Here is a 26,243-nt window from a genome sequence, read left to right as displayed (position 1 = left end):
TTGGGGCTTGTGTTACTACATGAGTGTCTTGTGCATACTGGAAATTATATTGTTTGGGGAAACAATTATGAGACTGAAAATGTCTCTCGCTCTTTGATCATCTCTTGTTGAACTGCAAATAAGTACACAGAACATATTGAAAACGGCCCTATATATAAAAGCATCATCAGTGCAAATGACCGTTAGAATTTGGAGACAGCTGGACAATGTGGACAACTGCAAAGATGCTACCGCTGCAGAATTTTAGGTTAAATTTTCTAACCGTCTGCACATACAATATAAATCTTCAGGGGGCGGGTGGCTGGGGGGGGGGGGGGAATCCAAAACAAGTCTGATTTCTCCATCACATGAGCAAACGTGTCCCTGCCCTCGGAACACGAGGCGGCTGCTGAGCACGGCACACGGGGCTGGGGGGCAGCGTGCGGCTCCCGAAAGTTTGACCGATCCATCTGCTCCGGCACAGCTGGAGCGCATGGCGGCCCCTCGCCTCCCTCCCGCCGAACCGGCCCGCGCGGGGCAGCGCCGCCGGCGGCACCCTCGGCCCCGCAGCACCGGGGACAGTCCCGCTCCCCGCCCCGCCCCAGCGGCGTTCGGCGGCCCGGAGCGCCCGTCGGGCCCGCTTCGACCCCTCGCTCGGAGCAGCCCCTGCGGGTTCGGTGCTCCGCGCAGGCCGCGACCCCCGGCGCGCACACAGGCGGGACCCCGCTGGGAGCGGGGGGACCCGCGGGGGCCGCGCCCCCCATCCCGCCGCGCTGCCGGGAGAGCAGGGAGGGGAGCGGGAGCCCGAGCAAGTCCAGCGTGGAGTCCAGTCCGCGTTTTGCGGGTGCGCGGGAGCGATCGGGGCGGAGGGGGCGATGGCTGCCGGCGCTGGCTCGCTCGCTCGCTCATGCCATGCTGGGCCAGCGCGGCTCCGGCAGACGTGTGTTTACCCATATCCGGGTTAGGGAGGAAAGGAGGAGAAAAAAAAAGTTTCATTTAAACCTGAACAAAAAAACTTTCAACGTGAAATCACACAGCGGGAACGGGCACGGACCGTAAGGCGTTCTTACCATTTCTAACCTCAACCACGGACTCGGGGAGGGAAATCGCTGTAACTCGGTGCGTGCGGAGCGGTCCGCAGGGGATACTCTGGGATCAGTCAAGTCCCTGCCCCGGTCGCTTCTCCTTCTGCCCCTCTCCTCTCCTTCCCCCCATCCCTCTGCTCACCCCCCATTTTTCAGGGTGGGAGTCGATTTTTTTTTTTTGTTTTGTTTTGTTTAGTTTTTCAATTTTGGGGTTTTTTTTAAATTTTATTTTTTTGTAGTTACTATTATCAGCACCAATTTCTCCGGACTCGCAATGTTGCGATGATCATGGCCGCGCAAGTCGCAGCGGCTCCGGCGAGTGCGAACAACAGCAAGGGCAAAGCCCCGAGCCTGCCGGGCGGCCTGGGCCCAGAGCGAGGCCCGGGGGGGGCCGGGGCTCCCGGGCCGGGCCCCGCACTGGGGGTCGGCGAGGGGAGTCCGGCCGGAGGCAACAGCGTGAATAATTTAGATCACCATCTCCACCACCACCACCGCAGCGAGCCGCCGAACATGGCCAATAACGCGGCTCCCGCCGCTGCCGCCGGTAACAACAACAACAACAACGCCAGCGGCGGCGGCGGCGGCGGCTCCTCCTCGGAGCCGGCTCTGAAGGAAGGTGGAAGCTCCTCGGAGTTATCTTCATCTTCTTCGTCTTCTTCCTCCTCCTCCTCCTCCTCCTCCAACCCGGGCTCGGCTATGGAGACGGGGCTGCTCCCCAACCACAAGCTGAAGAGCGTCGGAGGCGATCACCCCGCCGCGCCGCCCCACCACCACCATGCCCACCACCCGCATCACCATGCCCACCACCACCATGCCCACCACCCGCACCACCACCACCATGCACTACAGCAGCAGCTAAATCAATTCCCGCCGCCGCCGCCGCAGCAGCCGCCGCCTCAGCACCATCCCGTGCAGAATAACAACAGCAGCCTCGGCGGCGGCGGCGGCGGCGGCAGCGGCAGCAACAACAACGGCGGTGGCGGTGGCGGCGCTGCTCAGCCCAGTGCAGACATGGAGCAGCAGCAACATGGAGGAAAAGACAGTGTTTTGGGCGCTCAGGCCGAGCCCCCCCAGCAGCCGCAGCAAATGCTGAATAAAGGCGCCGACGAGGAGGAGATGCCCGGCAAGATGGGCGAGCCCATCGGCGGCCGCTACGACCACCCCGGCTTGGGACCCCTGGGCGGACAGCAGCAGCCCCAGCAGCCGCCCCCGAGCGCTGGGAGCGGCGGCGGCGGCCTCGGCGGCGGCGGCGGGAGCGGGGGAGGCGGCGGCGGCCCCTCCGCGGTGGGTGTCTCGGAGTTCAATAGCTATTATGGCAACCCTGCCCCTGCCCCTGCCAGCAGCGCTACGGCGAGCCGCGCCGGGCCTTGCTTTGATCAACATGGCGGACAACAAAGCCCCGGGATGGGGATAATGCACCCCACGGCGGCCCCCAACAGCATGGACCCCCTGCAGAACTCCCACGAAGGGTACCCCAACAGCCAGTACAACCACTACCCGGGCTACGGCCGCGGCCCCAGCGGCGGCGGCGGCGCGGGCGGCGGCGGCGGCGCGGGAGCCGTGGCGGCGGCGGCGGCGGCCGCCGGGGCAGGCGGCGGCGGCTACGGGGGCTCCGCGGCGGGCTACGGGGTGCTGAGCTCCCCGAGGCAGCCCGGCGGCGGCATGATGATGGGCCCCGGCGGCGGAGCCGGCCTCGGCAAGGCTGGTGCCGGCACGGCGGCCGGCGGATTTGCGCGGTTCTCCGGGCAGAACCAGCACCCGTCCGGGGCCACCCCTACCTTGAACCAGCTGCTCACGTCCCCCAGCCCCATGATGCGGAGCTACGGCAGCAGCTACCCCGACTACAGCAGCCCCAGCGCCCCGCCGCAGCCCCAGCCCCAGGCAGCGGCGGCCGCCCCGGGAAGCCAGCAGGCAGCGGCGGGCATGGGCATGGGCAAGGACATGGGCGCCCAGTACGGAGCGGCGAACCCGGCCTGGGCAGCGGCTCAACAAAGGAACCACCCGGCGATGAGCCCCGGGAACACCGGGCAGGCCATCAGCAGGACCCAGGTAACTCCCCGCGCTCGCTTAATGACGGCTCGTGCCTCCGTGTCGCTCGTGTCGGGCTCTTAGTTTCTTTGTAATTCACTTTTTTTCTTCCCCCCCCCCGCCCCTTTTTTGTCTTTTATTTTTTTTTCTCTTCCCCCCCACCCCCCATTCTCTTCTGGGCCAGTTTTGCCCCTCGCTACCTCCGTAGCGAGGGTGAGCCGTGCACAATGCACGGCCCTGTTGGGGCTGGAGGCACCGGAGTGTGGCTTTCGCTGCCGAAATTAGGTTGTTCTCAGACCCAATTAATATTTTCCCCCACCACTTTAAAAAGCGTCGGAGATACGCAGGGCCCGGAGGACAAACAGCTCGGGACGGACGGGGGCGGGGGTTGGATTTTGTAACCGGAGTGCCGGACCCGGGGGGCTCCCGGGGGATAACGTCCATTATCCTTCACGGGGCCTTTTTTTTTCTTCTCTCTTTAACCCGTTGCTTTTTTTTTTTTTTTTTTTTTGCCTTTTTTTTTTTTTTTTTTTTTTAATCCCCGAGCAGAACGAGTTGCGCCGTTGCGCGCTCTCAGCAAATTAGTTTGTCACTGATTGGAGTTACCGCAGTGAAATCCACGTAACGCGGCCGCGTTCCTTTCCCTGTGGGAAGAGCGCGCGCGCGCGCGTGTGTGTGCGCGCCTGTGCGCCCGGTCCGCGCGGGTCGTCCCGGCCCGGTGACCTGCGGGGGACTCGCCCGCCTGCAGGAGCGTGCACGGGTGCGCGGGCGCGTAATTGCCTTTCACTTCCAAACACACGCAGAAATAAAAAAAAAAAAAAAAAAAAAGAAAAAAGGAGAAAGAAAAAAAAAAAAAAAGAGGGAAAAGTCCTTGGCGTCAGCGAAGGGGCGCGGGCACCGGGGCAGGCCGCCGTCCCCGCTCCCTCCCGCACTCCTGTGCCCCAGCCCCGGTAACTCCGGCGATCGATCGATGGATGGATCCGATCGATAGGCAGGCGCGATGATCGCGGGGCGGCGGGTGCGGCGCAGCGCCTTTCCGGGGCGGCGCGGCGCGGCAGGAATGCCGGCTGCCGGGCGCGACCCTTGGAGGAGCGTCCGGATCTCCTCCGCCCGCCAGGTTGGGAATTTGAATTGTGGAGGTAAACTGGCTGCAACCGTCTCCCGACAGCTGCCTCCGAGTTGACATCTAATCTGCCATCTGATTGGCTCCGCGCGCGCCATTGGGCACCTCGCGCCGCTGATGTAAATAGAGGCGCTGGAGCGGCGCAGGCACAGAGCCCCCGCCGCCAGCACCGCCGGCACCGGGGGGCACCGGGGCACCGCCGCCAGCGCCGCGCGGGCACCGCCCCCCGGCCCCCAGCCTGCCCGCGCCGCCGGCCTCTCCTGGGCTCCCATTGATTTGTTTATCTACTTATCTATATTTACTTGCTTCTTTTAGATTTTTAATTCCGCGCTAATTAGGGGCGGTAGGGAAAGTGCCTCGTAATAACTGTGCTTTTGGACGAGGGTTCGGGTTTTCGGGTTGCGCTCGCGCCTTCTTCAAGAAAACAAAACAAAACAAAACAAAAAACCCTGACAAACCTAAAGATTTTGTAATGTTGCAGACTACGGATGTTATTCAAGGGATCGGATTTTTATTAAAAAAAGAAACCAAATACTAGTTTCGTTGCGTTTCTGTTAGCTCGATGCCTATCCTGTGCATGCCTCTTATAAAGATCGTGTTTGCATGTGAGCTGCTGTAGGTGAGAAAATGCCGTGTATTGTACAAAGAAGGGAAGAAGGAACCGCTCTGCCAGAGGTTGTGTTTGTTTCAGCTCCGCAGCAAATCCAGATATTCGGGAGAAAACCTGCTTTTGGGTTTGAATTGTGGTTAGAATACTTCAAGAAGCATCGGGAGTTGTTGATCTCATTATTTTTCTACACAAGTGTGAGATTAGGCTCGAATTCTCAGTAGGAAAGTGAATTGTGTTAAATGGAGTAGTGCATTAGATTTTTATGGGTTTCTTCTCCCTTCAACAAGATCTTTCTATTAAGAACTGTTAAATCTTTTAACAGCTTTTAACAGCAAGGTCTGACAGGAACAAATGCAGGTGTATGCTTTTGGGGTCCTCCAACGGCTGGATCTTTCAATAAAGTAATGAATAGAATCTGGAAAAATCACTGCTTAATATTGCAAACGGTGTATTAATCCTGAAAAAAAATAGTAAGCCCTTAGATGGGCTATGTGTGTGTTTGTCTACTTCTGACAGACCATTCCTGTCACATTTTTAGTTTTTATTCCATTTTCCTTTCTTTTTCTTCCAAGGAAATAAGATTTGTGTCTGTGTGTGTATGTGTTAATTTTTACCATTTTTAAAATTTGCAATGGTAAAAGGGTCACTGGAAGCCATAATGTAATGAGGCCTCGTATGCATAACCTTTCATAATTACTCTAAAAATATTTGCATCATCTCCTTTTAAACAGAATTTGTGGCTTTAAAAGCTAGGAAAACCGTTGTCACACATCGTACATGCTAGTTCAGGGTGCTCTTTCTTCGTGGCAGAGATTGTTTAAAGTATTTTATTTTCATTGGAGGAGTGAGAATAAATTCATTTATGTCCTCAGTATGACCCTTAGAAATACTTCCTTATATTTATGGGTTTGCATCCTATCATCCTATCTTACAGATTTCTTTTTTTCACCATAAGGATTGGCATGCAGCTTAGAAAGAATAATAGTCTGGCAAGAGCACAATTTCTTTGACTATTTTTTAAAATTATTTTTTCCTCAAAATAATTGTCATAAAGACAAGACATAATTGTTTTTTATATTATGATTTTTCCCTTTAACCAGTAAGAGATTGAGATAAAAATTTTTTTTAGTTTTAAATTAATATTTTTTGATGTATAAAATGGGTTGTGTCAAAATGTAGTTACCATTAGCTTGCAGAACACAATTGGTTTTGTACACTGTTATTTATTTTTAATTCCCACATGTCAATCTCTCTGTAAGTAGAGAAATTGATTGCTCTTTGAAAAAGAAAACCGGAATATTTAGTCCAGCATCTGAACAGAAGGCTTCTCTTCATTTTTCTAATAATTATCTGTGTGTGTGCTCTCGATATGTGTATACACACATTAGAATATGCTCACTTGTCATGTGTCTTTGTAAAGCAGATGTTGATTGGCCCCTAAGCCTATAAGGAACTATTGTCCTGTGAACAGAGAAAAAGGACCGACAGTAGGTTACAGCATCTGAGATGCTTGTTCAGGAAAGTCTTGCCTCGGCATGGGTAATTTTTGTAATACGAAAAACTGTGGCATCCTACTATGAACTAAGTTCTGTATTTGTCCAGCCTATTGAATTATTTAAGAAAATTTTGCTTCCATTTAATTTAATCACCTTACCCAACAGAGAGATGTGCAGTAGAGGCTTCCTGCTTCGGAAGAAACACACATTTTCGAAGCAGATGCATGTTGCGCACACAGATACATTGATTTCATGGTGGGGGACTTGTATGATGCTGGTACAGTACCTTGTCATTCAGGTCTTTTGATTATTGATTAATTAATCCTTGACAGCATACAGATATTTAGAGTCCTAAGTCTCCTTTTATTCTTCGCTTCTGATTTGCACTGCAGCAGTTTAACACATTAGCTAGCCTCTCAGTGTGCACTTTATACATGTCTTTCTCCTTTGTGCACGTGTGTATCTTTTACATACACCTACACAGAAAGAGAGAACCTGGGTCTTTTCAGGAGTACCTGTATGAGATACAGAGGAAGTGTTAGAAAAAAATATGTCAAGCTGCTCTGAGTTTGTGTATGTATTGTTTGTTTTGTTGCAGAGAAACTCTGAATATGCCTGATTCTGCAGCTCTTTTTATGCCAAATAGATTGCCTGTATTGACAGTTCTGGCTAAGCCAAGGCTGCAGAATCATGTCCTGTGCCTGAAGGCCATTAAACAGCTGTTAGTGTGGTGAATAGATTCTTGATGTCTCAATGGGAGAATAAAATATATTTTTCCCTATGCAGTTTCAAATAAACAGTTTAGTATTCACATAGCTTCTATTTAGAAGTAGCAAATAGCAATATTCACAGTTAGTAGCATCTATATATATATTACGACCATATATTTGACACTTTGTGGTTTGGTGTTCAGTTATTGGTTTCTGTAGTAGCACTTATGCCTACACATGGAACAGCAGAACCCTGTGTACGAGATACAATGAAGAAAGAGAGATGCAAACCTGCCTACTCTGTTACTGCTTCCATAATGTAAGGATTCTTCTACTAAGCAGTCGATTACTGTTATTTTGGCATTCTGATCTGAATTTCGAGGCACAAAAACTAAGGCATTTAATCCATTGCTAAATTTTCTAGTTACATACGTAAAATAATGTTTTTGAAATTACTAAGCATGATCTGTTAGGTGATGCTTGTTCATTCTGAAATATTATCTTAGTTAAAACTAGATTAAATTCGTGCAATGAAAACAAGTTTGATTAGCTACTGATAGATTTTTGTTACTTTTATTCCTCAATTGTTTTGTTATAGGTATTTTGACATTCTAATTGTTAATGTGAGAATGGCATAGTTTATTTATTCTTTGGTCCCTGAGATTGTACCTGTGCCCTATACCAGTTACATCTTTTAGTACTTCTTCAAAATGTGCCGTTTATCAGGAGGCTTTGAAGATTCTCTGTGGATATGTAAAGCGGTGTTGCCACACTCACTGTGCATGCATGCTCAAGGCTGCAGAATTTCAGTAGCATGTGTTTGTGGTAGGCTAACTTACTAGAATATATTTTAGAATTGTGATTATTAAGGTACTTGGGAAAAAACTTTTTTCTTTCAATTTTGGGGCTATTTACATAGTGTTAAATATATGTTTTGGTACGATTGAATGAGGACTTTAATTAAACTTAAATTAAAAGTATACCTTAGTGGTTTTCAAATTTGTTTTGAAAACTAGTAAAAGTGCTGCTTAGCGGTGTTGTTTTTGTATTGCTTGGTGCTTATAGAAGCAAATAAATGTGATGCACAAAAATCTTGTGGAGCTAATCATCCTAGAGTAATATTTATTTTAAGGAAGTCTTACCTGTTAATAAATTTAAAAATATTTTTTAGTAGACCTGAAGGATTTCTGTACATTACATGTATGTTTTGCCATTTAGATCATAGTATTACCCTTTTACTTTTTCTGTTCCCCAATGGTACCAGGCCAGACAGTTTCTGTTGTTGTACTTCCAGTTCTGAGAGTGTGCCATCCAGTGATCCACCAGGAATACGTCAGCTCCAAAAAAGCCAAACACATCCATGGTGGTGTTCCACTGCAGTTAAGGAATCCTCAGGGATGAATGTATCTTAAAAAACCTATGTGAGGCTGTAAACAGTGGGGACAGTGGCTAATTTGTATGGAATTGATTTTGACTACCTTTATCTTCTCAGTAACAATATTCCAAGTACATTTGATCTTTACACTGTTTTTCTAGAGTGCCTTGGACTGCAGTAAAAAATTATTCTTCCTGTTGTACAGGGTGGGGAAACTAAGGCACATTACATCCACTTTGCTTCAGACAGGCACACCTGAGGGCGGGTGTTTTGGAAATAACCAGGGTCTTGGTGCCATAAACTCGAGCTTTTGAATAAATCCAGTCTTATTGTGTACACATTCTGTTGTGGGAGACCGTAAGCTTTACTGGAATCTATTCAGTGAGTAAGAAGACAAATAACTGAGTGAAACAAGGGATTTGTCTGCTCTATCAGGACAGTCACCTTAAACTAAAGGCACCATAATTCAAAATTTCAGTATTCCTTGCAGTGTTTTATTATTACATACCCAATATCATCTATATAAAGATGCTTGATTTCTCATAGAAATTAAACTGAGGAAACTTGAGTTGAACAAGTGCCCAGGACCTTAACGAGTGTCATGGAACTTGTCTTTTGATGAGTATTCTGCACAGAGCACTGGTGTGTGTTGGGGCGTGGTGACTGCGGGGGTGCACGCACAGACTTCCTTACCACCAAGTCCGGTTGTTTTATCTGGCAGATACATTATCTTCAGTTTTGAAGTGAACGGATTTGATGCAGGAATCACAGTTGTTGTGTCTTACTTAGAGATTGCTTTTCACATAGGAATTGTTCTTATTGCAAATACAAAGTACCTTTTATCAAACTTTGTATTCGCAATGTAGTATGCTTATGTTATCTGAAGGTGCCTGCAGTTGTTTTGGAAAAATTGGGAAACTTGAGATCATTGTCCTGAAGCTTTTATTAAAATGTTTTACCTATGTTTATTAAAACCAATGTGAAATCTGTGTAAAAGTTTTTGGCAGGCATGATTTGAAAGGGTGTTGATACATTGTGCATTTATATTCCATGTATAGTGGAAATGTTAGTTTCCTTATAAATTTAACAAGTTTATGGAGTGGCTGAATTTCTGAATGTGTAGTGGCCAATTTGTGGATATAAAACAGAGTTTGATGATTCTGCAGCATGTATAAGGAATTGCTTTCAGTACAGACCTATCAGTGTGCAATCTACGTTCCTATTACTTTTTGCATTTGAGTCATTGTGGGTTAGTAACTACATCAGAAGGACTAAGCATGTGTAGAAGTATGTAATCTATTTATTAGTTTTTCTCCAATTTTAAGAGCTGTTAATTAATCTTTTGCACCTAAACATGCACAATTGCCAAATGATGTCCTGCCTTTAAGAATTCACTGCTGTGCTCTGTCCTCGCCCTATGTTGTAGGCTTCTCAGATTTGAAAAGATACTGAATTCAGGTTTGTGATGTAGTAATTGTTTATGAAGACATCCATCTGAGTGATAGGCCCTCTGACACTTCCATCTGTAAAGCTGTGCCACTGATCTCCCCTGCCACCCACATCAGTCTCTTTCTGACCATTGGAGAGTGGGGAAAGAATATTCTTCTAATTTTTTAAACTTTTTTTATAAATTAAGGAAGTAGATATATATGGAATTTTAGTTTGTTGCTAAAAAAAGAATGAATATGAAAGTGGGGAAAACCCTTCATGTATAAATTCCCTTTTTTTTTAAGGGGTAGTGTTAGTTGTGTTACTATTAGAGTCTTGCAAGCTTCTACTTCAATTTTTTATACTCATGTGGTTTTGGGGAGTGGTTTGGGTTTTTAATGTCTCTTTTGTTTTTTGTTTTGTTTGGTATTTGTTTTAGGTATCTACTTACTCAAAAAAGAAATTTTGTGTAGCAGGGCTTTCTCTTGGATGTAATTCTGCCAAGTTACTGAATCAATTTACTTGCCCTTTAAAGACCACGTGCCTAGGTTCACTGTGAAGTTCTGTTGTTGCAGCTACATAGTTAGATTCAGGGAATTAATTGCATCCTTGACTAATAGCTGTTGTGGCAAACCCCTTTGCATTTAGTTTACCATTGGGGTGGTAGCGTATCTTCACCGCCAAAATAACAGCCTTTATAAGAAGCCTCTCTTGAAGGGTTTGCGGGTATGGCTATTGAGGTATTTTGCTGAGTTTCTCAGAGGGTGGATAGTTCCACAACAGGTTTTGGTCACCTTTTAAAAGGGCAAAGAGGTCTGTGTTGTGTGGCAAAGAGAGGGCTGGCCTGGCTGTAGCAGTCCCTGGTACAGCTGTCTTTCACAGAAGGACCTCAGGTTGGAGCATGGTTGTTCTTTCTTTGTTCGAGTAAAGAAAGGAAATCGGTTCGGAAAATCCCAAAAGGAGGGATTCTCTTTTAAAATATAATTGTAGTCATGTGTGCTGCTCCCTGTGTGGACATGGCTTAATTCACAGATTGATTGAAGTGGAATAGTGCCTTCTTTACACAGGCAGTGAATTCAGCCATGGAAAGTAAATTATGTGACTTCAGGAAAATGATATTAGTAGAGAATTGGTGCAGGAATTCTTGATATCTCTCAGCAGTCTGCATGACTTAAAGGTAGCTGGTTTCACTGACTGATACCTCAGTTTCCCCATGTTAAAATAAGGATAATATTTGCCTTGTTTAATCATTTGAGTTTGATGTGCAGTTTTAATTTTAATTACTGAGTAAGGCAGAATAAATAGGCAGCCTAAATATTTGTAACATGGGAAGGTATCCAGTCTGCAATGTGCCTTCCTCTGTTTGGATGGGATCAGAGACTTGGTGTTCCCAGCATTGATCGTGTTATTTGGTTAGCTTGTCAGACTTACTTGTTTGTAAGCAAGATACTGAAACATCAGCTCTGAAAATTTCTTTTGAAAGCACAAGGACAGGATTTGTAGTTCTTAAATTTTATTCTTTTAAAGTTAAAAATAAAGATAAGGAGGTTTGTTTTGACAGCATCAAAGGAATATGCTGGTTTGTTTGCAGCCTTTGATTTGGATGGAATGTATGGAGTTCTGTATTTTTTTTTTTTGTTGTGTAGCAATTTATGTTGTGAATATCTTGGATTTTCTGTTTATATGAAACGTTAGTATTGATGTCTTATTTTCAGGCATGATTTATGGAAAATAATTGCGCTTTTGTGAATTTTTTTTTAATTGATGTTTCTTATTTGATTGAAATTCCCAAGCAAAGAAAATTAATAAGCATGTTCTTCAGAGCTGTTGCTGTTTTAAGTTTATGGTTGGCCATAGAAGCTATTTAAAGGAATATATTTGGAAAAATAGAGGTAGGTACATTTGAGGCTGTTTTAGCCAGCAGTAGCAAAATGATTTTACGTGTCAGTTTTACTTATATCTGAAAGTTGTCCCTTCCTGTAGGCAGAAAGGTCGAGTTGTGTGCGGGAGGTGCCCTCTCGGTGCCGGGCCCGCGGTGGCCGTGGGCCGTGCCGGGTGTGTGGGTGCCGCTGGCTGTTTTGCCGCAGCGGTGCCTGATGGAGGCATTTCCCAGGCGGGATGCGGGCACGGGAAAGGCGGGGGGGCGGCGGGGTGCCGGGCCGGTGGCAGCGTTTGTGCAAGTTGCACACACGAAGCGAACTACTTCGCTTGTGTGGCGTCACATGATCAAAATATTTTCCCCTTTGCCGCTGCCAGAAGCTATCTATTGCTTTTCAACAGCCTCGCCGCTCGGGCGGCGGGCCAGGCGCTGCTCCCGGCCGCGGGATGCCCCGGCCCGCACCGGTGGGACCGGCGAGTGTGGGCACCGCGTTCGTGTCCAGCCATGGCCCCTGGCGGCCCGGCTGCCTTGGGGAGAAGGGAGAAGCCTTGCTCTGCCTTCGCATCTGAGGAGCAGCACCGTGTGGAGTGTTTCTAGCATCTTAACTGACACCTTTTTACATTTAAAAATTTTGCTCGCAAAGAGATACTGCGTTTGTTTGTCTTGTATGTTACGTTTTGATTTACAATACATGTGTTTTTTCTTTTAAATCCCGAAGCTAACACACATCCCTTGTGATAGCCCCCCCACTTCCAGCCTGGCACAGAGCCGGTTTTCCTACTAACAAACTGTAGGAGCTACTAATTCAGCAACATTTCTGAGATTTTTAACTTTCTGCAGAATGCTCTTTTTGTTGTTGAACATGTGGTATGCAAATACAAATGGAAATAGTGCTATGGAGTATTTTGTTGTGGGTTTTTTTAAGTATTAAAAACACATTTTACTTTTCTAATAAACCCCATAACCAGACCTTTTAATGTTTTGATATAAATAGCAATTACACTAACTGAGATCCAACCACAACTAAAAAAAAACATTTAAAATCATTCAGAAGAAAAGTTCCCAATTTAATTGAACTTTTCCTTTAAAGAGGAGGGACTGATGGGGCAGCAGCGTATGAAACAAAGTGTTTCACATTTCTTGAAGTGATCAAGGTGTTGGAGTAGAGGCCAATATTCGAAGATTTTTCCAAGATTTAGCTAAAAGTCTAAAGGCTACTTCAGTCTAAGCTGTTGAGGGTTTTATATGTGATTGCTGATGGCAATCAGAACATTTTCTGGATTAATTGAGACCCTTGAAAAGTTTTAGATTTAGGTACATGGACTGGTTGTTTCATATATTGGGACATTTAGGGATTTGGTTGTTCACAGGAAACTTGCTGAATGCAGCTGTTTGAACAAGCATGGAGAGGGATTCTCTGTCCGGGGAAGACTTGGCATAGCCGCACATTCCTCCTTTTAGTTCTTCAGCTTATTTCAATAATAATAGCAACAGTAACAATACACATTCTCATTAAGAGCAAGGTTGAGGAGGGCCTGAGTGAGCTGTTACTTTGTTGGAATGTGGTTGACAGAATGGTGGATGCAGTCTTCTACTTTTTCTGCAGATCCTAATGTTTTTACGTGTCGGCTCTGTTGTGTGGTGTGGTTGCTCAACACTCTTCCTCTGTATTTCCCCCTTCAGTGAGTGAAAGATTTATTTGTGGGTTATTTTAATCTGTTTCATTTATTTTCTTCCCAAAGTCATAGTACTTTGTTTTATCCAAATTTTTTGCTCCTTTGTCTTGTGATACTTCTTTTTCTTTCTTAAGATGTCTTTCTCACTTTCCAAGTCATGAGAGTGATGGGAAAGTCATCCTTACTGTCTTCTGCAATTTTAACAGTTGTATAAAGAGTGATTGGTGTGACTGTATAGTCACTGAGAAAATAGCTTTTGAGTGATCCAGGTACCCATCCATCTCTCTGACTAGTATTTGCTCCTCTGTCCTCCAAGTTGACAAAAGTTGTTGGGCAAAGAGTGGCAGCAGGGAAAGTGTCTTCACTATCCAGCTTCCTGTGCAGGCTCTCCTAGTGACTAGGGGTCAAGTTGCATTTAAGAAAAAGGGAAAAAAAAAAGCCACTAAAAAACCAACCAAGCAAGCCCCCAAATCCTGACAAGACTTGGCAGTATAACAGTAAAAACTGTGCAAGTAGTTATCTATGTGTGATGGTGCTGGTATTTTTGTTTCAGGTTCCTCTATTGCTGATCTTCTAAGCAATAGCAGACTTGAAGGAAGGAAACAAACAAAGGAGACAAAACCAAGCTGAAATGTAAATGTTGATGTGCATAATTTTTACCTGGCTGACAGGTGTGGTTAAAAAAAAATCTGTTGGCCCCAAAATATATTTGAAAAGATGTCTACATGAAAATTCAAGTGTGGTGTTGCTGTACATGTGGAAAGTGTAGAAAAGACTGGAACTGAGGAGAGGAAACACTTGGCATATGATTGTCTATATGAAGTAGTGATGTGGTGTACTAGGTATGTTCTATACAATTTTATAGAACTTGATACTTCATTTCATAGATTTCCTTTCCTTTTAATTCTCCTCAGAAGATTGGGGTGCCAGCAATGGTTGTTTGTTATTCTGCAATGTCATATTTCATTTGAGGGGATCTATCTTACGAAGATGGTGAATGAAGCCTATTTCAAAAGTGAGTTAAGGTTCCATTGTTGTAGAAGAATAGCTTAGTAATTCAAGAAAGAACTGAGGCCAGTTTCTTCCTGTGTGATAGTTTCCAAATTCTGTTGCTTTGCCTCTAATTACACCTCAATGTTTATTTGCAACAATCTTGTTGCCTGGAAAAAGAATCCCACATTGTCTGATTTACCCTCTGTGTTTCTTTTCTCTACTCCTGCTTTTTAACATTCAGTTTAAATTCTTCATTTGCTTGTGGCTGATGTCTTCCGTGATGAGATGGAAGAAGAAAGTAGATGCTTTTTCTTAAAGGCTGCAGCTAGTCATGGCATCATAATGGAAGGTTCAAATATTTATGATTTCTGATGACATTTTTACATTCTTGAAATTCTTGGTCTCGCATATGGTTGTCTGTCTTACTTGAGCAAATTATCTCAGCCTAGTAGAAGTAGAAAGAAATGCAATTTTCCTCTCCAGAAGTGGGTTTACATATATATATATATATATATATATATATATATATATCCAAAGAGACAGTGAACATGACGGGGTGGGTTTTTTCCCATTTTTTTCCCCCAAATGTTTGATACTGAGCATTCAGTAACGTGTTTTGTTTGTCATTTTTAGATTAATACTTGGGAATAAGCAGCAAATATATTTTTAAATTGAGTTCAGTCTATGTACATCGATCAGAAGGTCCACGAGGGTATTCCACAGAAAGACAGCTTTTTGTCCTTGGCTTTTGAGGATCACAGGCTGAAACAAAGAGCAAATTACCAGGAGAAAGTTTCTAACACATAAATGCACAGGAAAATAGGTGTTGATCCAAATGGACATCTGCTTTTTGTGTAGACACCAAGCCGGAATTTCTCTTGGGGGAAACTGAAGAAAACTTGAAAATCTAATTTGTTTATTTCTGCGTTTTTCAGTAGCCTTTTGTTACACTCCTTGAGTACTCTTTCATCCAGTTTTGTGTTGCTAAAAGATCTTGCACCACTATAGAGTCTGATGGTTGTCTGAAGCTGATCTAAGACTTCACTTCTGCTGTTAAGACCAGTCCCCACCTTTTTATCAGCTCCCTGCTGCTTCCCTTGTGTCATAAGGTGAATCGCATCCGCTCCGCTCGAAGATTTGTCTGAAAACTAATCCTGCCAAGTAAGACCTGTGAATGTTTAGCTTTCAGCCAGATCATTGAGCAGATCTGACTTGCAGCATAATATTTGCAGCACAGAGGTAAAGCAAGGGAGAATATGGCTAGTTCGACTGAGGGCAGGCATCAGGCCATGACAGCCCCTTTGGTGGTGGTACAAGTGGTGGTTCTGTCAGCCTAAACTCCTCCTACTTTGCCTCTTGAGTGTAAAATTAGTCTATAAATAATGACAGGCAATTTTTTAACATTTGTCTGGAGCAGGAAGCCATTGTTATCCCTCTCTTAAGAGGACAGAAGCTGAGGCAGAGAATATTTTTTTTTCCCCAAGGGTAATAATTATACAGAATGCATTGATTGCGGTGGCCAAATAAGCTGTGAGTATCTTCGAAAAATATGATATCAAGGGTGGAACTCATGTAACCATATGTACTGTAGGCATTTGTACCTGATCTTTTTGTGTATCTTTGGTGCAAAAAAATAGTCAGATCTTCATGTGAATCATCTCATCCTAAAGTAGATGTGTAGTTCTGGTCTAATGAATCATGCTCCTATAGTTTCATGGTTTTCCCCTTGCTCTAAAGAAAGGCTAAGCTGATAAGCTCAGGTGTTGATGTCAAAGGGCAAGTGAAATTAATTCCTTCCACTATTTACAGTGTTTTCATAAAGGCAAATGATTCCAGACTTGTGTTGGAGTTCTGAACTAACTTAGCTTCCTCTTCTTGTCTTGCTATAACCTGTTGGAACTAATGGTTTTCATAACCATTTCTGCTTAAGCTCGATACATTTCTGTTTTGTTGTCATTTGTACAATGCCTATTCAGAGATTTTTTTGCTGCTGCTTTTCTTTTGGTATGTCAAATTTTTGCATGTAAGAACTGTCAGTATTGTTTATTTTTTCCCACCATATTTGCAGACATACTGGCATACTGGCAAATTTGAAAATACCAGGATGAATTTCCAGATCAGTTGACCTTCATGCTTAGGTATGCAATTTCCTCTGTACATAGATGCAAGCTTTTGATTTGGAAATAGGGCAGCAGTTTTGTTGTGTAGATGCTGCTTCACAGTCCACTGAAAACTCTTTACCCGCTGCTGGCACTTCAGCATGCAGAGAAGTGGGCACCTCTGGGAAGGAGCTTCCCTGCTGTGGTGATCCTCCTCCCCCAGCACTGGTGCTTCCTGTGACTCCACATTCCCCCCACTGATTGCTCCAGGGGGCCTCTCTGTGGGGCATTGTGCAGAGTAGCAAACCCAGTGAGTGCTTTGGGGGGCTGAGGGGCTGTGCTGGGCATGGGGAGTTAGGAAGGGGCAGCCCTGCCAGGAGATCTCTGCCACCGAGAGGGACGGTGGTTGTGAAAGCAAATAAGGTTTGTTCTGAACACTGCGGGTGTGTTCCAAGGTGATGAAAGTGGTGTTATGCTGAGGGATGAAATTGTTTAGGACAAAAGAAAACACAGGGATGCCTATCCTGCATAGAGCTCTTCTTGGCAGTATCGTGTTTTCAAAATGGTTAAAGAGGAAAAACCACAATTTGCTAAAGAGATTTACCCACGTATCCTGAAAAATGGGTACCATAATCCTTAATTATCTCTAGGCTCACTTAGCCTTTCTTAGTAAAGTATTTCAAATGCCCAAACTGAAGTATTATTGTGATTAATAATTCCACTGGTATCTTTGTAGCAGGATGTCAGTGCTTTCCACTTTTTGGAGGCTGGCACAACCACATTTTTGTTTGCATCCTCTTTAAGGAATCTTTCTCACAAAGGGCGTCAGTTTATTTGGCTTAGGCTTAGGTTTCGGAGTTAGGTATCCTCTGAAAAGTTGCTTGTTTTCAAAAAATTTGGAGGAGTCTTTTGTAGTGTTAAAGTTTTTGTCTCTTTTTTGGTTCTCTCTTATAATTTGAGGTTCAGCTAGTGGCATGATTTTCAGATACACTATTTTTCACCCAGTGTGTACAGGGAAGGAGGAGGAGGAAGCACGGCTTCCTCAAGGTTGACTGAAATGTTTTAACTTCTATAGCAAATGAGGTGAGAATGAAATTGTCAGAAGGATAGAGACTAAATTATTGAAGCACTTGACTGTTTAAAGTGGCTGGGGATGTACTATAAAAGGTGCGAGTCTAACAGTCAAATGTGTAAACAGCATCTTATTCCTTCCTTGTACCTGATTTCTCACCACTTGCTTTATATGAGAGCCTAAATCAGTGTGGGAGATGTTTCAGACTTCTCAAAGTGTTAGTTTACAATGCCTCCACCAGAAGAACAATTTATTACCATATAGAATAGTAGAGAGAAAAGCATTTTCAAGGAAGATTAATTGAAGTAATTCATCACTTTAAAATGAAGAAGGTGCATCAAACAAAAATAAAAGCTAAGTATTTTGCGTGCTTCTATTGGAATTTGATAACCATTTGTTTTGCTAGAAAATATATGTGGACTGGGCATCTAGTTCTTGTCTACACAGTAAAACTATGTGCTATAATTATATGCTATAATTATACCAATATAACTCCCTATGGAGACACTCTTATACCAGAATAAGAGTTTTTATGGTTTATCTTACTCTGCTTCCAAACCACATAAGCTTAAGAGGGAGAGGGTACTCTTATGCTGGAGAAAGTTTCCACACTGAGATAGTTATATTGGTATAATTATGCATTTTTTTACTTCAGTGTAGACAAGTCCCTTGTGCCTTTTCAGCTTTGAACTTTAGTTAAGAATTTCTTGGCTGTGATAAGTGTCTAAGCATTTTTATAGTATATTTTTATAATGGGACTTGGGTATTTAAACCAATTACTTAGGCCAATTAACAGCTTCCTGGGTTGTGGATAACAATAGGATATAAAGAGGGATCAGAATTCATGTTCCTAGCTGCTTGGATATATCTGCATTTTCACCCCCCCTGTGATTTTACCAGTATTTGGTGTACAGCACAACAGGTGGAATAGTGTGTGGCTGTCTAATGAGTTCTGTGTTGGACACTTTTTGTCTGCTGTTTCTCATTATTCCTTGAGTTTTGTTGTACTTTGGCTCTAATTGCATGTATTTCCATGGATCACAGAAAGAAGCTTCCTTGATGAAGTTGAAAAAACTGCTTCCAAAAATGTTAATTGTTTGGAGAACTGCTGAAATTTATTGATCTTTACACAAGACAGGATCATAATTGACTTGCTAGGCATAAATTGTGCAAGGAGCTACTCAAATTGGATTCAGAGGAAGGGGAAGGTGCAGGAGCCCTGTTGGTGTGTAGTGTAGTCAGGAGAAGGGTGATGATGTGTAGAAGGTATGTTTGGTAGGGATGATGTCTCTTGCCTGCTTCAGTCACAGCTGGGTACCTAGAGGGAGGTATTCACATGGATTGTGCTTTGAAGTTGGCTGTTTTCTCGGTTCTCTTCTCCCCATATCTCCTTTGCTGCTTAGCACACAGCTCATCTCATCCTTACATTTACATCTCCCCAAAACCAGAAATATGTAAACATTTTTTACAGTATTTTCACAGTTTCTGCAAATATCAACATAAATTACTTAGAAACAGTTTTTCTTACATATCTTTTTTTACTCCCTATGAAAAGATTGGTTTGAAAAATATACCTCTTTTTATTCCCTTAATTTTCTTTTATCAATGTATTTAGTATGTTTGTAGTGTTGTAATGTCCATATGGTCTAGTTTTGCTAGAAATTGAGGATTATGACTTGAAATGAAAAATTGCAGAAATGGGAGAAACCTTATAATAAAATAGAGGTGATGTAATAATCTCCAAATCATAGAAGAGCAGGGCTTGAAGTGACACTAACAGGTCATTTAATCTATCTGTCAGCTCTGAGACAGTATAAGGCAGGCCTAACATTCATGGCAGATGTTCATCTGTCCTGTAGTAGTAACAGACTGAGCAAAAAAGAATTATTTGTGCTTACTCTTTCCCCTTCTCTCCCCAAAGCTTTGTGCAAGCTGAACTTTACATGGAATTGGTGTGAGAGGATATATGGATTCCTTCAGGATTATTTCAAGTTTCTGAGTTACTTCTGTTGTTGGGAAACTCCGTGTTTTCTGTCAAAATAGTCTAATGATGTTTGTGTATTTTTGAGTGTAATATCCCATTTTAATTTTATCTGGCTGTCAGTTGTTCAGGTGTATTTCTTCTTGAAATGATTATTTTTCTGTGTTGGCTTTGTAACCAGTGTCTCCTCTTCTTTAGCATTGAGCAGTTTGGTTTAAAAATGTGTAGCATTTCATTTTCATACTTTGACAGTATTTCTGGTGTGTAACCAGTTTCAGTTTTCCTTTTTTTATTCAATCTCTTTTTGCATGAAAGAGCTGAGCAGAAAAAAGAAAAACAACTGTGGGTAGGAGTGTAGAAGTGAGAAGTGGAAGAATGTGTTCAAGAAATGATAGTACTCAGCAGAAGAGCTGGGTTTAGCTGAAATGTCAGGTTAGATATGAAGTGAACAGTGTGGCCTTAAGTAAAGATTTATATTCTTTGAAGAATAAAGGGAACATATGTTTCAGAATTTTACGTGTGGTATCTGCAGCTCTTTAATCTAAACTGAAGGTTGCAAATGAATGTCAGATGAATAGCATCTTTCTAAAGGGAACAATACCTGAATTGGAATTTCAGATACCTTGTTGCTAAAATGAGTCTTTGGGTTTGTTTGCTTCATTTTCCCTTTTGGTTATGTCAGTGAGAAACATCTGTCTTTGCTGCTAAATGACCTTTTCTGACTTGGCCAAGTGATTTTGACTGAGTGGACTGTCTTTGAGCCCTCAACAGCTGCAGGAAGGTGCTGATGTAAGTTGCCGCCTTGGAGAAGGTTTAGATGTAAATATACTCAAATAGCTGTTGCCCCCAGAAATAGCTTATTCAGACTTACAGAAAAGATTCCCTGTAGCTGTACTGCTTCAGTGTTTATGAAGGTAGTGATTCCCTTCTCTTTCCTTCTGATCTAATCTGATTGTTAATTTTACTTCTGTTCTAGATTTAGTAATTTTAGGAAGTTGGGAATACTCTGTTTTGGGTTGTGCCCAAAGGGGGCTCATTAATCCTGAAGATCCTCTCTAACAATAAAGAAGTTTCTTTGAAGTGTGTTTAGATAGCTGTGTTGGTGTTTTTGCATGATGGCTGATGTGGGCTCTCTTAAGGACTGGGAAATAAGAGGTAGGCATAAAAGTGGAAAGAAGCCAAGAGTTTTCAGGCAGAGAGAATTTGAAAATATAATGGTTTCTGCTGTGGGAGAGGGAAGGCAGTTCTATGAATATGGCATTATCAGATTCCCTGTTAAATAATTTTTTTTTTGGATGAGAAATACTGAAGAAGTGGATCATCTTTCCTGCTTTCATATTTCTCAGACCAGATATGTCTCACATGCTGATTTTTAATTTAATTTTAAATGATGTGATATTAAAAGAAAATTATGGTCATATATTGAAAACACATCTTCTTTCTATAGAAAGTGAAAGTTCTTGATAGTAGTTATACTAAAACTATGCCTTTAATTCTGAACATCCCACAATGATCTGTTGCAGAGGTGTTCATACCCATGGTTAATCCCACTTCTTTATTTCTGCACTTACCTAGATGTGTGTTATACGCATGTGTTTGAGCTGAGATGCTCTGGGATGTTCCGTAGTCTGCCAGGATTTGTGGAAGAATTTGTCCCATTTGTTGTGATTGCAAGAAGAATAATGAAGATTTAGTGACTTCTGCCAGTTTTGAGAAATAAATGAAGGCTCTAAGATAAACCAGAATTTGATGTGGTTGAAACCCAGGTCTGATTTTTTTGACCCTGAGTGAGCCACAGTGAACTTCATATCAACATTGAGATGCAGTTTTTGGAGGTCATTTCTCTAGAATTCTTAGGAAGTCATTCCCAAATTTCTGCAAAGTTTTAAGCTTGTTTAAAACATGTAGGAATTAGAGCTGACAGTATTTTAAAATCAGCATAGCTTTTAAATTATAATAACAGAAAGTTATTTTGCTTTCACAATGTTTGTATACTACATATACGTTGATAGATTTTTTTTTAATTATAGAAATTAAAAATTCAAGGATTAACAGATCCCTTAATACTTTGAGTTTTTGACTTGCTATGTTTGTTTCAGTACAGCTGCTACATGCTAAGTGCACCAGTAGTTTTAGAATTACTTGAAGGGGGTGTTACCACCACTACCTTCAAAGTGAAATTTACCACTCGTCTGGTTTTTGTCCTTTTAATTCTAAAATCTAGATGAAATGTAATCCCAGGAGTGTCGTTTTGCTGTTGCAATGTAGTCTTTTCAGATGATACATGATTTAGTTGGAAACAAATTAGCAGTTATGAATGCCTAAAGAAAGCAATTTAATAAACAAGATTTTTGTAAGACCTAATCAGAATTGTAAAATGATACTTGGGAATCAGTTACGTTATACAATAGAGTGGGTGTGACTTGTAGGCATGTGTGTGGATTCATGGTTTCTAGTCACATTGTTCTTTCAAGTGATACAAGGGCTTCAACCCTCAGTTTACTGTTTCTTCTAATTTATAACTTAACTATTAAAGGTTTTCAGTCAATAATGAAAATTCCCACTCATAACTGTAATTTGTTCTGGTGATTAATTTCGATTTTTATTTTAGCTACTTACAACCTGCCCCCTCCCCTATTTTCTAGTGCTTTAAATCACCTGTTGCTGGTGAATTTTTGTTTGCTTTGCCCCTGCCCAGGAAGTTAGTTCCATTCTGCTGACAGTGTCTGTGTTGATGAGAAAGGTCACTATAAATGAAAAATAATCACAGGCAGGTACTCACCAAGATTCTATTGCTCCAGCTCCACAATATGGGTGTATAGCTCCACATTCATTAGCTGTTTGTAGCAGACCCTTGGGCTGAGCTGATGCTGCTGGTGTGTCTCTAACTGGGACACTTTATTTTTGCCAGTGTGATACAGAGATCGTTATGGAATGATGGTGAAAAAAAGATGAATTGGTTTGTTTCCAGGTAACTTAAAATTTTGCACTATTGTGACCAAGTTTTTTCAGCCTCTACAGGAAGCAGTTTTAATATAGAAAATATGTTACAAGAGAAGTTTCTTGGCAGTTGAAGAAGTGACAGGGCTTCTGTTATAGAGCTAAGTTTGCATTCCAATTACCCTGATGCTAAATATATGCCTTTAGGAATTCTGCATAAATTGGCTCTAGCTAGGGGCTTTCCCCTGTTTTCTTATTTTAATTAAGACCATTTTTACCTATTTAAAAAAAAAAAAAAGTTAGGCTTGAAAAGAGAAGATGCTCAATTAATCAGTGAGCTACCCGCTGTGAAGCTAGAAACCAACAAATACAGAAAATCAGTGCTTTGCACTGCTTTTTAGTGTCCCAGTCTGCTATCTTGTCTTGTAAGTAGGGTGACTGATTCTCTCCTTTTTCTGAACCCTTGGTGGTGTGGCAGAAGGAGATAGCTTAAAACTTTGGCAAATATTTCTCAGTATGGACAGAACTTTCTGAACCTCCCTTTGTTGAAATTTCATGTTATGGCTATGGAAAAGGAAAACAGCTAATTGTTTTTGTTTGCCTGGTGGAGTTTTCCATACTTTTACTCTTTTATGCATCTTTATTTCAGTAATCTATCAATTTTGTCAATGATACTTGTTTTGGTGTGCCCCTGTCCATGTCTCACCTCCTCCCCAGTTTTACTCAGACACCTGCAAAAAGAGAAGAAAATTGCATAAAGCCACTCAAGTGGCAGAGCACTTTGCAGAGAAGAATGGAAGATAATATTTGACAGTAGTTCGGGATGAGAGTAAGAACTGGGAGGTAGGCAGAGGAAAGGGCCTGCGTTGTCTAAAATATCTGCTAGGTTCTAATGTTACCTGGACTCTGATTTATTCTGGAATTGCTCTGGTGAGGTCAATTACAAATACCAGCAGTAAGTATAATTCAGTTTTTGAAGAGATGTCATTTGCTTTTTTTTTTTTTGTAATAGTGTAATCTCAGAACATGGTCTAGAAATTTTACATTTGCTTCATTCATGAACACTTGATGAAATCTAGTGTATAAGGCTGAATTTGAGCAGTTCAGGAGCTTATTTTTGAGCTTATCTTAGAAATAGGTGATTTTTTTCAAAGGCATTAATACCATTCCAGGTGATCTAGCAGCAGAAATTTAAGGTCATCTTTTCTCTTTTTTTCCACTTCTTTTAAAGATGCTTCTAGGGACCTTTTTTCTTTGGAATGGAGGTTTCTGAAAGTTTAGAGTATCTTGTTGCAGCCTACTGATGCAATTTCTCCTTTTCAATATCTTCTAGAGGTTTGGGGTTTTTTCCTCCCTTAGCCTACCCTTGACTCTTAGTCGTGTTTCTTGTTGCCTAATAGCTGACATCAGTCTCCCCAAAGTCATCCTGTGGCTTTCCTTGTTAAAAGTGCATATAGGACTTGTTGTTATGAGAGTGAAAATGCAGTCACAGGAAGGTGAAGTGTTGTGCTCGTGTTTGCATATCAGGTCAGCTGCTGAGCCAGGAATAGAAGTCCTGTCTCATGACTCAGTGCCCTAACCGCTGGCCTGCGCCGCCTCTCCAGAGCACCGGTCTTTTCCAAGAATATAGTGGTGATGGCTATAGGAGTAACTACAGCAAATATAGGAGCTTTGCTTCCTACTCTGGCAGGGCTCCAAGGGTTATACACAGCTTATAAGACAAGGGGAGGAAAAAAAGCTTTCTAAAGGAGCTCCTAGATAAGTTCTGTGAAGTTACGGTTTGCTTTGCTTTGTTTAAAAACAGCAGCAAAAAAAATAAAAAACAGAAAAAAAACCCTAATTGAAAATAGCTTTCCTGAAGGTTTAGGATGTGGAAAAAAGTTCCATGTGTTTGAAAGTCAAACTTTGCTCTACAAATAACCTTAAGAGTGGCCTGTGATTAAATCTTTTGTATATTCAACAACAAACTCATTTTATGCAACCGCAACTATGATAAAATTGAATTAAATGAACCTGCCTCTAAGAAAAGATACTGAATAGCTGAGTAGCACATTATTCAATGAATGGAAAACAGGGAGGCTGGCTGAAACTGCTGGGAAATGGTTTTAACATTCTATCGGGCTAAAGAGCAATTCTGTGAAATCACTGTATTTGTTTCCCCCCTACCTCCCCGCCCTCATTTTTTAAATAGCAGTGCTCTTCATACTGTCAGAATTCAGTGTTGTGACACCCCTACTCAAAAGTTATGACAGCAGTGTAATGACAGCTACTGCCTCTTGAGAATCAATCAGGCAATTAATTTTGTAAATGAAATGCTGATTATACAAAGCTTCACATGAGAGGCCCAGTGATTAAAATCAATTTAACAAATTGTTTCAGGTGGGACTTGATTAATAATTTGCCATAAATGCTGAGGATATATGACCAGCATACCTTTTTGAGTGTGTGTGTGTGTGTGTGTGTGTGTGTGTGTGTTAATATAGAACTATATATATCACTGGGAGTGGAAAAAATCTGCAGCTAACTGTATGTACTTTTGGCTTGTGACCTAGATGTGATTGGTTATAGCTTTTTGTGGGTACTCTGTCATCCCCAGTGTCCACAATGTCACTTTTTCAACTAGCGTTCTCTCCAGCAATTGAATACATCTAACTTTTAATTTTATATCTGTGAGTAAAGCCAAGTAGTTGAAAAAGTGTATTCAGATCCACATGAATATTAAGTTTAGGAAGTTTTTTCTTTAAAATTTAAAGTGGATGTGGGATTTTTTTCCATTTACATCCCTCCCCCCCGTCACTTATATTTAGGACGTTGTGCATTTTCCCCCTCTTACTGCAATACTTCTCTGCAGGCAGCCTTCCTGCAGAGCCCCCCTCGTTCCACTCAGGGCAGTGCTCTCTATTCCTTGGCTGACAGACACTATTTTTAGTACATCCTTTTCTGTCCATCTAATGCCGTGTTTGTGTAAGAGCTGTACAAAGTAGGTAAGGGAATTTTTTTTCTGAGTTCCAGATGGCAGCCATGCACAGTGAGTGAAGGTGTTTACTTGTCTAGGAAGCTGAGAACCTCATTGCCAGACAAAATAGAAGTAACTGGTATTCTGGGTGGGGCTTTGCTTTTTTAAACTTGGTTTTCTGGGTTTATGAATGGATTTTCTCTTCCTTGTTGAGCCATAGCCTTGGCTACTGAGGAGGCCTTAAAGCTTTGAGGCATCCAGTGATAAATCTAGCCTGAGAACTTTAGGTTACTATTTTGCCTTGCTATCTGCCTTGCTTTCCTGCTGGGGGTTGCTATTTTGACAGTTGAAATGCCAGACTGAGAGTTCTGTCCATGTCTGACTGTGCTCCAGTGCCAAAGCTTCTGTATTGGTGCAAAGCCATCCAACACAGGCAGTTCTTGGTTCCGACTGGACTGTGGATTGGAGCAGCCAAAGCGTGGTCGTGACATGGCAGCGCATAGGAGGAGCAGCTGGAATGAGTGACCTGTTCTGTAGTGGCAGATAAGTTTGCTAGAAGACATTTTAAAGAACCCCTGAATTCTGCTGTGCTTGAAATTGCTGCAGACTTGGTGAGGAGGGGAGCAGAGCTTCTGCATGCCTGAAGAAAAGTGGGCATCCTTCTTTGCAGAGGCATCCAAGTTGGAGAAAAACTAAAGACAGGACTATAATTCCTGAGTACTTCCTGGAAAAAGTTTGATATTAGGAAAGTGGGTTACAGGAGAAAACTGAATGTTCAGGTGTGATGAGGACAGATGACACACATTAAGCTGA

General features: G+C 42.7%; 1 protein-coding gene across 4 annotated transcripts in view; it reads left to right on the top strand.

Moving 5' to 3' along the window:
* The first annotated feature begins 1,077 nt into the window (after positions 1–1,077).
* ARID1B (AT-rich interaction domain 1B) overlaps positions 1,078–26,243 on the top strand; it is a 325,133-nt gene continuing 299,967 nt past the window's right edge. For 2 of the 4 annotated variants that reach the window (XM_036379450.2, XM_036379449.2), the window contains exon 1: positions 1,078–3,113. In XM_036379450.2, coding sequence (XP_036235343.1) covers positions 1,347–3,113 — 1,767 coding nt within the window. In that variant the 5' untranslated portion in view covers positions 1,078–1,346. The remainder of the gene's footprint in view (positions 3,114–26,243) is intronic. The other 2 variants (XM_036379453.2, XM_036379452.2) reach the window with 1 other exon arrangement.

This window comes from Molothrus ater, chromosome 3 (assembly GCF_012460135.2).
Source record: "Molothrus ater isolate BHLD 08-10-18 breed brown headed cowbird chromosome 3, BPBGC_Mater_1.1, whole genome shotgun sequence".
Classification (NCBI taxonomy): domain Eukaryota; kingdom Metazoa; phylum Chordata; class Aves; order Passeriformes; family Icteridae; genus Molothrus; species Molothrus ater.
This window is presented reverse-complemented; position numbering and strand designations above follow the sequence as displayed.